Raw genomic sequence first — 16,543 nt, 5'->3', positions numbered from 1 at the left:
GGGGCTCAGTGCCCTTGTGTCCAAAGTGGGGAGTCATGGGAACAGGGTACAGAGGAGCTGAAGAGAAACCATTTGGGTCCAGAACATTGTGCAAATCCTTTTACTCTGGTTGTCTTTGATCCTCAAGTAATTTATGTTTTTTAAAAAATGTTCTGTTTCATTAATGAACTTTTATCTGTAAAAATATTTGATTTTTCTGGACCTTTCATGATTATATTCATGCACTTTAGGGAAAGTAGGTGAAAGGGGTTGGCAGGCTCTTTAACAGCAAGTGACTCCCTCTAAGGTAATTGGCAAAGGAGCCACGGGGAAGATGAGATTTTATTTTTGACACAGCGATGTTAGAAAATGGGGTTCAGGGAGTTAATTAACTCTTTATCCCCCTTTCCCAAACTCTGAAATGATTCACAGTGATTACCCTTATTGGTGACAGTGGTTAGATTTTATTCAGTGTAAATAAGAGCTGACACATGCTCATGTCTGAGCAGTGGTATGAAAGTGCAGCAGCATTACCATTACACTCTGGATAGAAGCACCATCTCCACGTAAATGCTCCCTGATCTGTCCCAGACGCCGTGGCACCAGTGCAATATGTAAAACCTCAACAAATCCCTGTGCTCGGGGAATCACTTCTTATTCCTTTCTCAATCGCAAAGTCTATGGAGACTGATTTAACCCAATCATTGCCGAGCTAATATTTGAATGCCAATTATAAAATGTGTCATTGATCGATCTGTACCCATCCAAGCCACGTCAAACTCTGAAACAATTGATTTCCCCACACTCCATCCCCGGTCCAGGGAGTCAGCATTCCCAGGCCAAGCAGTGAAAACATGGTGGCCTTCACACCCAGGTGTTGTCTAGGATTCAAGGCACTCTTGTTTTCTCTGTCCTTTGGGAGCTGTTCATCTCCCTCTTCCCACATAGCAAGTCATCTATTCTTAGCTCTGCTAGATTTCTGCTGAAGTTTGGCCCCTTTTAAACCTTTCAGATCAATAAAGCATATGGTCAATGAAGACCCAAACCACAATTTCCCATCCTGTCACCTGCCAACCTTCCTTACCCAACAGGAATAAAAACAGAAGTGTGACAATAACATTAAAAATAAATGCACAGCCATTCATAGAAATTAATTTAATGTTTGCTAATTAGCAAGAAAACCCCAAGTAGGGATCCTTCAGGGTTCTTACAGTCCACACGTTGAGGGAGAGGAGTACTCTCTCTCTCCAGCTCCTCACTCAGTTTCACTCTGTTATTTTCCAATTCTGTTCTGGCCCTGACTGGGGTAACATCTCTTCAATCATTTCCTCTCCTGAGGGAGTGCCATGACTTCTAGGTTACTAGTACATCAGGACATATGCTTCAAGTAACAGATCAAGCATGGATGTAGAAGATTCTCCAGCTCTCTATTTACCCCTATCCAACTTGAGGACAGTTCATGCTGAGTATTATTTCTCCCAAGCCCTCGATTGTCCCAATCCAAATGACCAGTGTATTTAATCCTATCCTGATTGTTTTAAAGTCAGTTTCTCTATGGAGTATGTGTCAATGCTTTGATGATGTCAAAATATTGTCTCATTCCCCTGGCCAGATTAACCATTTCATGTCGTGCTGTCTATTAAGTAGCTGTAAATGTTTGGGACCCATTCTTCAAGCATTTCATCATGAATTTACATGTCAGTTGCTTCACATGTAACAGAATACATCTGCACACTCACACCAGTATTCCAATATCATGCCACATATTCTTAACTTTCAGGTGCTCTTATTAAAGATGAAAGTGGGTTTCACTCGAGATCTTTGCCTATCTCCCCCACATGGTCCTGATATTTCCGATAGTAGCCAGGCTATCAAATGTGGGTTTGTTTTTTAAAAAAATCATAAGCAAAGGATACAAATGTTTCCAAGAGAAAGTTATCAACTTGTTCATCTCATCGACGCTTTATTGACTTCCACTAGAATGGACATGGATACCAGATTAATATATTCCAATGAACTACACCCAAGTGCATTATTCCAATTCTTTTAGTATCCAGCACCATATTTTCACAATATCTTTAAAACAGAAATTAAACATTCCCATTTGACTTCAGGCATTAATGAATTCGGTTTGTTTCATTTTAGGCATTGGTGTCCTTGGAGTAAAGGAGATTGCAGGAGATTTGGTAAAGTCGTTCAGGATTATGACAGGTTTACATAAGGTGGACAAAGAAAAGCTGTTCCCATTAGCCGATGATACAAGGATGAGGGGACACAGATTTAAGCTTTTAGGGAGGAGATGTAGGGGGATGGGAGAAAGAATATTTTTACACAGAGAGTGAGAATGACCTGGAACTCTCTGCCGATGAGGGTGGTGAAAATGGAGATGATGAACAATTTCAAAAGGAAATTGGATGGACACTTGAGGGAAATAAACTTTCAGGGCGACAGGAATAGAATGGGGCAATGGGACTGATTGGATTGCTCTGCAGAGAGTCAGCATGGACTCGACAGGCTGAATGGCCTCCTTCTCTGCCAGAGTGACTCTATAATTTAAAGAGAGAAATTTTAGCTGTTCCAGTCCCTCCAACGAACTGAAGTCCCTCATCCCTGATGCCCATCTTGTAAATCTCCTCTGCGCCCTCTCTCAGAACTTCACATCTTTCCTAAAGTGTGGGGCCCATATATAGGGTTCCTTTCTAGAGAAATAGAATTGAAAAGCAGCGAAGTTATTTTCAACTTGTTTAGAACCGTGGTTCGACAACACTGGGAGGACTGCCAACATTTGTGATCTCCATTTAGAAAAAGGAAATAGAGGCACTGGAGAAGGGGCAACAAAGATTCACAAGAATAGTACCTGAACTGACAGCATTTCACCCTCAGGAAAGGCTGGGGCTGCTTTTCCTGAGAAAAGAGAAGACTGAAGGGTAACCTGATGAAGTCTTTAAGATTCTGAAGGGGTTCAATAATCCAACAGGGAATTGATGAGAAACGTCTTTACCCAGTGAGTGGTGAGACTGTGGAACTCACCATCACAGGGGTAGTTGAGGAGAATGGCATGAATACATTTAAGGGGAAGCAAGATACATAAATGAGGGAGAAAGGAATAGAAGGATTTGCTGATGGGGGAAATGAACAGGGGTGGATGGAGGATCATGTGGAGCATAAATACTAACATAGACCAATTGAGACAACTGGCCTGGCCCTGTGCTGTAGACTCAATGGAACAAAAACAAATGTATTTATTTCAGATTTACCTATAGTGGTAGGAAAAACACTATTTACTATCCAGGGTATAATAAAAGTATTTCACCAGCTTTTCCAGGTCATTGCAGTGGAAATGTGCACTTCCAGACTCAAAGAGCATCAGCCCACTGGAAGCAAAGTCGTGAGACCGGCCAGTCCAGCGGAAAGAAACCCTCTGACTCACCCACTTCACCAACTGTTAGAATGAACATGATTCAGTCCCGGATGTGATTAACAGCAACAACAACAGCAGAATCCAACCCTTGTGATCACTTGTGAACTCGCTGGTGTGTCAGTATGATGGATAACATAGTGAATCCCTTCCTGCACACAGAGCAGATGAACGACCTCTCCCCATTGTGAACTCTCTGGTGTGTCAGCAGGTAGGTTAGCATGTGAATCCCTTCCCACATTCGGAGCAAGTGAATGGCCTCTCTCCAGTGTGAACCCGCTGGTGTGTCAGCAGGTTGGATGAATCACTGAATCCCTTCCCACACTCAGAGCAGACAAATGGCCTCCTGCCAGTGTGAACTCGCTGGTGTGTCCTCAGGTGGGTCGAATGAGTGAATCCCTTTCCACATTCAGGGCAAGTGAACGGCCTCTCCCCGCTGTGAACTCGCTGATGTGTCTGCAGGTTGAATGATTTAATGAACCCGTTCCCACACTCGGATCATGTGAACGGCTTCTCCCCAGTGTGAACATGTCGATGGGTTTCCAACTTAGATGGGCAACAAAAACTCTTCCCACAGTCCCCACATTTCCACGGTTTCTCTCGGATGTGGGTGTCCATGTGTCTCTCTGGGTTTGATAACCAGTTGAAACCTCATCCACACACACAACACGTGTACAGGATCTCCCTGCTGTAAATGGTGTGATGCTTTCTCAGGCTGTGTAACTAGTCAAAGCTCTTTCCACAATCAGTTCACTGGAACACCCTCACTTGCATGTGTGTTTGTATCTTTCCCAGTCACGAACTGATGTTTGAAATTTTTTTCCCTCAGACAGAATGGACAAACATTTCTCCTTCCACATTCAAGGGCTGATGATATTCAGTTCCTGATGAATCAAGTGACTCTGACAGATCTCGATAATTGATTTTCCTTTTACTTTGATTCCTAATACCCTGTAAAAAGAGTTTACATAGAATTACACAGAAAATACAGAATAGAAAGAGGCCATTGGCCCAACTAGTGTGTGCTGGCATTTATACTCCACACTCTTCTCCTTCAATTCCATCTACCTCAGCTCAGTCTTTCACTTTATCTTTCTATTCCTTTTTCTCTCATGCACTCATCTAGTTTCCTTCTGAAAGTACCTCAGCTTTTTGCCACAACCACTTCCTATGGTAGGGAGTTCCACTTTCTAACTATTCTCTGAGTAAACCCATTTCTCCATATTTCCCTTTTGGATTTATCAGTAACTATCTTGTACTTCTGGCTCCTAATTTTGGATTCTCCCACAAATGGAAACATTCACTCCACATTGACAAGGCCCCACATGACCGACTGGGCAGAAAAATAGAAGCTGATGGGACCCCGGAGCAAATTACAAGTTGAATCCAAATTTGGCTCAATGGCAGGAAGGGATGAATGATGTGTGTCTTCTTGTGACTAGAAGGCTGGTTGCAGTGGGGTTTCACAGGGCTCAGTATTGGTTCCTTCATTCCTGGTTTATTTACTAGATTCACGCTTAACTGTAGGCATACGAATAAGAAGTTTGATGATAATACAAAAAATGGCTGTGTGCTTAATGGTGAGGAAGAAAGTTGTAGGGAAAAGAAGGCTAAGGATCACATGATAAATGGTAGGATACCGAGAATTGTAGAGGAACAGAGATCTTGGAGTTCATGTCCACAGATCCCTGAAGGTAGCAGGGCAGGTAGATAAGATGATTAAGGATACAGGATAATTACCCTTAATGAGGCATGGATTATAAGAATAGGGAGGTTCTGCTCGAACTGTATAACACACTAGTTATGCCAGAGCTAGAGTACTGTGTACAGTACAGGAAGATGTGATCACACTAGAGAGAGTTACAGAGGGGGATATTAGAAGATGTGCCAAGAATGGAGAATTTTAGTAATGAGGAAAGGATGGATAGGCTGGAATTGTTTTCTTTGGAACAGAGGAGGCTGAGGGGAGACCTAAATAAAATGTATAAAATTATGAGGGGTCCATAGATTGGATAGGAAGGCAGTATTCCCTTTGTTGGAGGGGTCCATAATGAAGGGAAAGAAGTAGGAGGTTTAGAGCAGATACGAGTGATTTTTTTCACCCAGAGGGTGGTGAGAAGCTGTAACCCGCTGCTTGAAAAGATGGTAGACACAGAACCCCTCATAACATTTATAAGGCACCTGGATATACACTCGAAGTGACCTAACCCACGAGGCTGCAGACCAAGATCTGGAAATTGGGATCAGGCTGGATGGCTACTTATTGGCCATTTCGGACATGACAGGCCGAATGAACTGCAACATGGACAAAAAAATTTACCCAAAACTGTGACTGTAACTCTCACGAATAACACTGCTCAACGGTTTGCTCTTTTAGCTGCCAAGTATGTTTATTTAAGCACACGAGTTAAGTTGCCTGCATAGAACAAATTCTTCAACCTACCCAATGAGATCGATGTAACTGGTCTCACATTTAACCTGAAAAGATCATTAAATGTTTCCCAGTCTCTCTAATGTCTGAAATCTTTGCCCACAGACATTTCACCTTCCACATTCAGAGGCCGATGATATTCAGGTCCTGATGATCGAGTGACTGTCAGATCATGACATGATATTTGGTTTGAGGTTCCCGCTTGGGAATCCTCCTGTTCTAACTCCTGTAAAAGGAGTTTCCAGAGGAGTTTCACTGTGAATCCAGGGCAGAAATTCACAACATCTTTTCTTCCTGCATTCGGTCCGAGGATGGCCGCGCATGCGCCCTGCTCCTATACAGACGGCGGCTGCTCACCCGGACCTGTCACTAGCAGAAACATTAAGGGTATCGGGCCGCTCGGATTAAACACCGGACTGCATCAAAAGTACTGGAACATACGTCTTGCGCGGTGCGGCTCCAGGCTGAGCGCAGTCTCGGTGAGAGCGAGTTGGGGGAACAAGGATTCCTGTAGGAGCTGTTAATCCATTTGACACAGGCAGATACTTTTAATTTATGATGGGCTTATAGGAGTCAGTAGCAAGGCAGCTCACATTGCCAATCCCCTGCTGCCTGTTGAGCAATTGATGGTGGGTTTTGTTCTTGAACCACTGCAGCCCGTGTGGTGAAGGGGCTTCCACAAAACCGTTAGGTAAGGATGGGATGAAGCATTTAAGTTATGAAGAGAGGTTGTATAGACTTGGGCTGTTTTTGTTGGAGCAGAGAAGACTGAGGGGTGACCTGATCGAGGTGTACAAGATTATGAGGGGCATGGACAGGGTGGATCGGGAGCAGCTGTTCCCCTTAGTTGAAGGGTCAGTCACGAGCGGTCACAAGTCCAAGGTGAGGGGGGCAGGAGGTTTAGGGAGGATGTGAGGAAAACCTTTTTACCCAGAGGACAGTGACGGTCTGGAATGCGCTGTCTGGGAGGGCGGTGGAGCCAGGTTGCCTCACATCCTTTAAAAAGTACCTGGATGAGCCCTTGGCACGTCATAACATTCAAGTCTATGGGCCAAGTGCTGGTAAATGGGATTAGGTAGGTAGGTCTGGTGTTTCTCACATGTCGGTGCAGATTCGATGGGCCAAAGGACCTCTTCTGCACTGTGTGATTCTGTGACTGAGAGGATCTTCATCCAGTGATGAAGCAACAGTGATGTGTGTTCAAGTCTGTAACATTGACTTACATTTATATAACACCTTTGATGTATGTTGTTTCATGGGAGTTTTACAAGTGACATCTGACACTGAGACATATAGGAGATATTGGGGCAGATGATCTGGAGTTTGGTCAAAGAGGTAAGTTTGAAGGAGTGTCTTAAAGCAGGAGAGAAAGGCACAGAGGTGGAGAGATTTCTGAAGGGAATTCCGGAGCTCATGGCTTGGCACACCCACTAACACTGAAGCAATTGAAAATGGGGATGCTGAAAAGGTCAGAATTAGATGAGCGTGGAGATCTCAGAAAGCTGTGGGGCTGGAGGAGATGACTGAAATAGGGAGGGGTGAGGTGTCGAGGAATTTGAAAACTAGGGTGAGAACTTTAAAATTGAGGTGCTGCTGAATCTGGGGGGTTGTGTAAGTCAGCGAGCAGAAGGACACTCTTGAGATCTCTGTGCTCATCTAATTCTGGCTTCTTGACCCTTTCTTTCCTCCTTTAAGACACTCCTTCAAACCTACCTCTGAACAAACTCCTGATTATCTGCCCCAATATCTCTTTATATGTCTCAGTATCAGATGTTATTTGTAAAACTCCCATAAAACAACATACATCAAAGGTATTATATAAATGTAAGTCAATGTTACAGATTGGGACACACATCACCGTTATAAATGTAAGTCAATGTTACAGACTGGGACACACATCTCCGTTATAAATGTAAGTCAATGTTACAGACTGGGACACACATCACCGTTATAAATGTAAGTCAATGTTACAGACTGGGGTGCACATCACCATTATAAATGTCAGTCAATGTTACAGACTGGGACACACATCACCGTTATAAATGTAAGTCAATGTTATAGATTGGGACACACATCACTTATAAATGTAAGTCAATGTTACAGACTTGGACACATATCACCATTGTAACTGTAAGTTCAATGACTTGGTGAACAAGACTTGATATGAAGAAGGCCATGGGCAGCAGAATTCTGGATGATCTCAATTTACAGGAGGTTGGATATGGGGGGCTGCCCAGGGGTGCGTTAGTTTAGAAATGAAAACAGAAATTGCTGGAAATATTCAGCAATTCTGGCAGCATCTGTGCATTAGAATAGTCAAGGTGGGAGATGACAAAGGAATGGATGAGAGTATCAGAAGCAAATGAGCTGAGACTGGGGAAAAGCAGGTGAGGTTATTGAGGTGGAAATTGGAAGTCTTCTGTGATCAGAAGATCAGCTGGGGGTGAACTATGACACCAAGATTGTGACCAGACTTGTCCACCCTCTGATAGTTGTGAGGGAGAGGGATGGAGTCAGTGGCTATGGAATATAGTTTGTAGTGGAGACTGAAGACAATGGTGTCAGTCTTTCCAATATTTAATTGGAAGAAATTTCTTTTCATCCAATACTGGATGTCGAACAAGTTAGGAGAGCTTGCAACTTGGAGGGAAACTTACAGGTGATGGTGTTTGCATAAACCTACTTCTCTGGTCCATTGAGGTGGTAGAGGTTGTGGGTTTGGAATGTTCTGTCAAGCGGCAGATGTATAAAATCCCTCTCCTTCACCCCCTGATAATCCCATCTCTCACTCTGTCTGTTCTCCCTAGACTAGACTGGCTAGAAGCCAGAGTCCAGGTCCAGACTGGATTGCAGGATCCCTTCTCTGAATGAACCAGTTGGGTTTTCTTGACAATCCAGCAACTTTCATGGTCACTTTTTCCAAGTGCTGACCCCACAAATTATCAGGTTCATTTAGATCAATTTCAAAGCCTGACTTTGTGGTCAGAGCTGGGGTGAAATATGACACCAAGATGGTCACCAGTCTTGTCCAGCCTCAGACATTTGTCAGGGAGTAAGTGGCTATGGAATAGAGTTTGTCGTGGGGACTGACGAGAATGGTTTCAGTCTTCCCATATTTAACTAGAGGAAATTTCTGTTTATCCACGACTGGGTGACGGACAAGTTGGACAGTTTCAACTTGAAGGGGAACATGCAGTTGATGGTATAAAGACAGAAAATGATGGAAAAACTCAGCAGGTCTGGCGGTATCTGTGGAGAGAGAAAAACAGAGTTAACGTTTCACATCCATATGATTTTTCTAGTTCTGAAGAAGAGTCATATTGGATTCAAAACATTAACTCTGTTTCTCTCTCCACAGATGCTGCCAGACCTGCTGAGTTTTTCCCACATTTTCTGTTTTTATTTCAGATTTCCAGCATGTGCAGTATTTTGCTTTTGTGCAGTTAATGGTGTTCACATACATCTACTTCTCTGGTCCTTTCACATAGTGCAGGTTGAGGGTTTAGATGATAAAAGCAAAATACTGCGGATGCTGGAAATCTGAAACAAAAACAAAAGTAGCTGGAAAAACTCAGCAGTTCTGACAGCATCTGTGGAGAGGAAGACAGAGTTAACATGTCGAGTCCGTATGACTCTTCATCAGAACTCTGAGTCAAACGGACTCGAAACATTAGCATTTGTGGAGAGGAAGACAGAGTTATCAGACCTGCTGGGTTTTTCCAGCTATTTTTGTTTTTGTTTGAGGGTTTGGAAGGTTCTGTCAAAGTTTGGGTCAAGTTGTGGATATATAAAATCCCTCACCCTCTAATGCTCCCACATCTCACTTTCTTTATCTTCTTTCTTAGAAGTCAGAGCCCAGGTCCAGACCGAATGCATTCGTGAACCAGTTGGGTTTTTATGACAATCCAGCAGTTTTCATGGTCACTTTTTCCTAGTGCCGGCTCCACACATTACCACATTCATTCAGCTCAATTTCACAACCTGCCTTTGTGTTTTTGTGGGTTCTCTCTCACTCCATTTTTTCTGCTTTAAATCAATTTCACAGGGTATTAGAAGGGAAGGGAGGCAGTAGGGAAATTGATACCTAACATCACATCAGGATCTAACAGAGTTGCTCAATTTATCATAACCTGAATATTGTCGGATTTTGAACATGGAAGGAGAAAGCACCGTTCACAGTTGGGAGAAACCATACATGTGTTCTGTGTGTGGACGAAGCTTCAACCGATCATCTGACCTGTCGAGACACAAGCGCAGTCACACTGAGGAGAAACCATGTAAATGTGGGGACTGTGGGAAAGGATTAAATTTTCCAGTTCAGCTGGAATCTCATCGGTGCACTCACACTGGGGAGAAGCCATTCACCTGCTCTGAGTGTGGGAAGGATTCACTCTGTCATGCAACCTGTTGGCTCACCAGCGAGTTCACACTGATGAGAGACCTTTTAAATGCCCAGACTGCCGGAAGTGCTATAAAAGTTCCGGTGAACTGACGCGCCATCAACGTATTCACACTGACGAGAGGCCATTCAGGTGCTCTCGGTGCCATACTGGGTTCAGGCAATTATCTGATCTCACTGTACACCAGCGAATTCACACTGGGGAGAGGCCGTTCACTTGCTCCGACTGTGGGAAGGGATTCACTTAGTTGGCCAACCTGCTGACACACCAGCGCATTCACACTAGTGAGAGGCCATTCACCTGCTCCTTGTGTGGAAAGGGATTCACTACATTATCCAACCAGCTGGAGCACCAGCGAATTCACACTGGGGAGAGGCCATTCACCTGCACTGTGTGTCAGAAAGGATTTGCTCATTCATCCACCCTCCTGAGACACCAGCAAGTTCACAAAGATGCATGAGAATGCCACTATCTTCAAGTTCCCCACCAAGCTACACGCCATCCTGACTTGGGACTATATTGCTGTTCCTTCACTGTCAGTGGGTTGAAATCCTGGAACCCATCACGGCCCCCTCCCGAATAGCACTGTGGACGTTCCCACAGACTGCAGCGGTTCAAGAAGGCGGCTCAGTACCATCTGCTCCAGGGGCAATTAGGGATGGGCAATAAATGCTGTTCTAGCATGTTATGCCCACATCCCATGAATGAATACATTTTTAAAAGCTGCAGTGATTGGATTTTGCTGTTAATCACATTTTAGGACTGACCTATTGTCATTGTCTATTTCTGCTGATGTTAATAAACTCTAGCCCTGTTATAGGGATTAATATTCTGGATAAAAGTTAAATCAATCAGCTATGTTTGAAATACACAATATTTCAAGTATTTTTAATATGTCTAATAGCAGTTAGTTCCTTTTGAAGTGCTCTCCCTCTCCCCTGTCTCTTCCATCCTCACCTCCAACAAGTGCTCATGGTGCAGTTCATGATCACTAAGATTGAGACAATCCAATCAGTCACCTTTGCTGCTTCCCTCCCTTCCCCTAACTCACTGGGCTAAATCCTCTAAAGCTCCCCTTTGCCCGAGCCCTGAACTCACATCTTTCTCTAATTTCTCTCCTACCTCCCCTCATGCCCTCTCAGATCCCATCCCATCCATGAGACACACCTCCTGTTCCCTTGACCCTATTCCCACTAAACTACTGACCACACAACCTCTCCATGTTCACTGATATTGTTAATAGTTCCCTCTCTCCTTCAAATTTGTTGTCATCGCGCCCCCCTCAAGAGACAAACCTTTGACCCCACATCCTTGCAAACTACTATCCCATCTCCCTTTCCTCTCCAAAGTCCTTCAATGTTTTGTTACCTTCCAAACCCATGTCCATCTTTCCCAGAACTCCATGTTTGAATTCCTCCAATCAGATTTCAGCCCCAGCTATGGTACATGAACAACTCTTATCAAAGTCACAAATGACATCCTTTGTCACTGACCAGGGTAAACTTTTCCTTCTCGCCCTGTCTGCAGCGTCTAACACAGTTGATCACACCATCTTCCTCCATCACCTCTCCACTGTCATCCATCTGGGTGGGACTGCAATCACCTGGTTCCGTTCTAATCTAATCGTAGCCAGAGAACCGTTTGCAAGAGCTTCTCTTCACTTTCCCAGGCCTTTACCTCTGGTATCTCCTAAGATCTATCCTTGGTCCCTCCTATTTCTCCTTCACATGCTGCCACCAGGTAACATGATCTGAAAATGCTGCATTAGTTTCCAAATCTACACTGGCACCAGCTCTACTTCACCATCCCCTCTCTTGACTCCCCCACTGTTGGTCATTTATCAGACTGCTGACCTGACATCTAGTACTGGATTAGTAGAAATTTCCTTCAATTAAGTATTGGGAAGATAACACAGTGGGTCCAGAGCCCTCTTCTGCCCAGCCTTATCTAACAAGCAGCAGCTATACTGGTACACTATTTATATTTAACTTGTTCACAACATTCGTGATCTGGTCCTGCTCAAAGCATAACCGCAAGGATATATGTGTATTGTCCTGAGTTGAGCACAAGGCTGTGTCACTATCACACACAGATACAGTTTCCTTGGTTCACATCTCCAGGCAAAAACCAGCTCTTTACACATCCTCTTCCATCCTCAATCAACATCACAAAAACAGATTATCAGTTCGTTATCAGATTGCTATTTGTGGATCTTGCTGTGTGCAATTTTCGAGCCACTTTTCCTACATTACAACAGTGTCGACGCTTCAGAAGTACTTTATTGCCTGTAAAACACGGAGGTTGTGAACGGTGGAACAGAAGTACATGACTTTTACCATTCTCAAGGATCAGAGCTGGGGCCTCAGCTATTTACAATCAATGTTAATGACTGAGATGAAGAGACAGAGAATATTGCTGAAAAAAGAGACATGCTGTCAAAGCTTTACGCCTTGGACACAGCAGAATAGTTCATAAGAATATCAATAGTAAAAGGAACAACCATTTGTATGAGAAAATGGTGCTAATTGTTTGGCATTTGGACTCTGATTGGAAGAGGCATTCCCATGGAGAATGCACAAGCTTTTGTTTAAATTCAAACCAGGCAGATCATTCCCCCAGAAATAAAACAGTGAACGTTATCCCCAGACCCGAATATAAAACAGTGAACATTATCCCCCAGATCTGAATATAAAACAGTGAACATTATCCCCCAGATCTGAATATAAAACAGTGAACATTATCCCTGACACCCGAATATAAAACAGTGAACAGACAAACATATGAGCAAGGAGCAAGAGTAGGCCATTCAGCCCTTCAAGCCTGCTGCGCCATTTAGTAAGGTCATGGCTGATCTGATAGTAACCTGAAATCTGCGTCCCACCTACCACCAATAACCTATCACCCCCTTGTTTCTCAAGAATCTATCCACTTCTGGCTTTAAAATATTCAAAAACCCTGCTTCCATCGCCTTTTAAGGAAGAGAGCTCCAAAGACTCATGGCTCTTGGAGTGAAAAAATTTCACCTCGTCTCTGTTTCAAATGGGGGACACCCTATTTTTAAATAGTAACACCCTAGTTCTAGATTTTCCCACAAGAAGAAACATCATCTCCACATCCACCCTCTCAAGACCCCTCAGGATCTTATATGTTTCAATCAAGTCGCCTCTTATTCTTCCAAATTCCAGCAGATACAAGCCTAGCCTGTCCAACCTTTCCTCATAAGATAACCTGTCCATTCCAGGTATCAATCGGGCAAACCTTCTCTGAACTGCTTCCAACGCATTTACATCTTTCCTCAAATATGGTACCTATACTGCACCCAGTACTCCAAATATGGTCTCACTAGAACATTATCACCCAGATCCGAATATAAAAAAGTGAACATTAACCCCCAGATCAATATATAAAACAGTGAACATTATCCCCCAGACCAGAATATAAAACAGTAAACATTCTCTGTCTGCCCAGTTATGCCTTGACGTCAACCCTTGAATTGTGCATTGGTTCATCTTTTTCTACATTTCACTAACAAATGTTGAAATGTTTGCTCCTCAGCCACATGGTTTCATCTGTTTAAAGCCACAAACAGAAAGGTCCAGTTTTCTCCTGGAGCTTGAGGCAAATCCAAAAGATGCAGAGTTTCAGCCAATGAGCGAGATCCGGGCTCAGTCCCGCCCCTTTTCACTCCGATTGGTTGGAATACCAAACACTCTCTCCCTTTCTATTGGTCTGGTGCTTCAGTCAATCACGGGGGGCCCCGCACCCTTGGCATTGTGAGGTGAAGCATGCGCAGTGCGGATACGAAGCTGGTCTCAGGAGGTCGCGTGAAAATTCGCAGCGGGACAGAAACTGTCGGGTGACCGAGAGGGATGGAGCCGGCTGGTGGTTTTGATAGGAGAGCTTCACAAAACCCGGTGTAAGCCCCAAACCCCCAGTAAGAAGCTCCCGATACTGTATTTGTCCTTCTTCAGGAATAAGGCTTTGATTAACTGTCGCCATTTTTATAGTGGGCAATGCGGAATAGGGCGCATGCGTAGCCGCCATTGTTGTAGGGGGCAATCCTGTCAATCAGCCAATGAGCTTCCTGCTGAACCGCGCCCACTCTGCTGCAAGTCCAGCTTCAACACGCACTCTGATTGGTGGGAGGACCAGATGACCCCATCAGTCCTCCATCTCCGCCCCTTTGCAATCGAAACAGAAAGTGTGGGAGGAACAGCTGATTGAGTTGTCGAAATAGGAAAATCATCACCCGCTGACTCTCCCACCAGCTCCCTGTCTGTTTCTGTCTGTATCTTTTTCTCTCTCCTCCCAGTTGGGTTTTTATGACAATCCAGCAGTTTTCATGGTCACTTTTTCCTGGTGCCGGCCCCACAAATTACCAGATTCATTCAGTTCAGTTTTACAATCTACCTTTGTGTTTTTGTGGGTTCTCTCTCACTCCCTTTTCTCTGTTTTAAATCAGTTTCACAGAAGGGGAGGATTTGCAGGTGGGAAACTGAAACCAAACATCATACCAGAGTCACTCAATTCATCAGGACCTGAAGATCATCGGCTTTCGAACATGGAAGCAAAAAGTACCGTTCACACTGGGGCAAAACAGTGTAAATGTGAGGACTGTGGGAAGAGATTCAATTACCCATCTGAGCTGGAAATTCATCGGCGCAGTCACACTGGGGAGAGACCTTTCACCTGCTCTATGTGTGGGAAGGGATTCACTAGTTTCTCTTCCCTGCAGAAACACCAGCCGGTTCACACTGACGAGAGACCTTTTAAATGCACTGACTGTGGAAAGAGCTTTAAAAGCCTAAATGTACTAAGGATGCACCAGCGCATTCACACTGGGGGCAGGCCATTCAGTTGCTCACAGTGTGGGAAGAGGTTCAGGGTATCATCTGAGCTGTTGATGCACCAGCGAGTTCATACTGACGAGAGACCTTTCAAATGTGCAGACTGTGAGAAGTGCTATAAAAGGTCAGAGGAACTGCGGCGCCATCAACGTGTTCACACTGATGAGAGACCGTTCAGATGTTCTCAATGTGGGACTGGGTTCAGGCGATCAGCTGATCTTATTCGACATCAGCGCATTCACACTGGGGAGAAGCCTTTCACCTGCTCTGAATGTGGGAAAGGATTCACTCAGTTATCCCATCAGCTAAGGCACCAGCGAGTTCACACTGAAGAGAGACCTTTTAAATGTCCAGATTGTGGGAAGTGCTTTAAAAGTCCTGAGGAACTGCGGTACCATCAACGTGTTCACACTGACAAGAGACCATTCAGATGCTCTCACTGTGGGACTGGGTTCAAGCAATCAGGTGACCTCACTGTACACCAGCGCATTCACACTGGGGAGAGGCCGTTCATCTGCTCTGAGTGTGAGAAGGGATTCACTTGTCTATCCAACCTTATGAGACATCGGCAAGTTCATTAATGACAGCAGGGGTTAGATTCTGCTGTTATTGCTGCTGTTAATCAAGACTGTGACTGTACTGTGTTTATTCTGATAGCTGGGATTTATTCCTGAGGTCATTTACCCTTCCCATTAGACTTAGCCTGTACCCTATACCATCTCTCATCCATGCGTGAATAGATTATTATGTCTGCAAGCCTTTTTTAAAATTTAAATCCATTCATAAACTGTATTGAACTAAAGACGAACAACAAACAGATCACCGTCCAATCCTGCAGCTCTATGTTGACATGAGAAAGTCTTTTCTGTAACTCAAGAATGAGATTCGGTAAGCTGTGAATCACAAGTAGGCTTGTGTCATTTGAGAGATGGGCTGTTCAAAGCTGTTAACTTGTTAGATATTTAAGGAATTACTCTGAAAGAAAACTCACCAATTTATAACCTCAGAACCTGCTCCCTGCTGTAATTAATACGCAGCATCCATTTGTGCTGATTTTCAGTGAATCACTGAATATCCTGTTGAATCTTTGTTCCTTGTTTTGTGAAATAGCTCTCCCCATTAGTGATGAACTGCCAGATAACTCTGATTACATTTAGACATGTCTAGAAAGGGTCTGTGTGCCCACATTTCACTGTAATTTGTAAACAATAAACAATGTTTATGGCTTGACTTGTAGTCTGGTATCCGGGTGATTTGTGAAGAAAGATTTAATTCATTCACTCAGCAGCTTGAGGGGGACCAGACTGAGGCTTAAAGAACATAAGAAATAGGAGCAGGAATAGGCCATTTGGCCCTTTGAGCCTGCTCTGCTTTCAATATGATCATGACTGATCTTCTACCTCAGCTCTACTCCCCCAATATCCCTTAATTCTCTTCATATCCAAAACTCTATTGACCTCTGCCTTAA

At 44.0% G+C, this 16,543-nt stretch overlaps 1 protein-coding gene across 1 annotated transcript; it reads left to right on the top strand.

Moving 5' to 3' along the window:
• Positions 1-14,032: 14,032 nt before the first annotated feature.
• On the top strand, positions 14,033-16,325 carry LOC121270552 (zinc finger protein 3-like). Its single transcript, XM_041175914.1, has 2 exons — positions 14,033-14,162; positions 14,691-16,325. Exon 2 carries the CDS (start codon positions 14,790-14,792, stop codon positions 15,654-15,656), a length of 867 nt encoding a protein of 288 aa, XP_041031848.1. The 5' UTR covers positions 14,033-14,162; positions 14,691-14,789; the 3' UTR covers positions 15,657-16,325.
• The last annotated feature ends 218 nt before the right edge of the window (positions 16,326-16,543 follow it).

Source organism: Carcharodon carcharias, chromosome 27 (assembly GCF_017639515.1).
Source record: "Carcharodon carcharias isolate sCarCar2 chromosome 27, sCarCar2.pri, whole genome shotgun sequence".
In the NCBI taxonomy this organism is placed as follows: Eukaryota; Metazoa; Chordata; class Chondrichthyes; order Lamniformes; family Lamnidae; genus Carcharodon; species Carcharodon carcharias.
The sequence above is the reverse complement of the archived record's forward strand: the minus strand, read 5'-3'. Positions and strand labels throughout refer to the sequence as shown.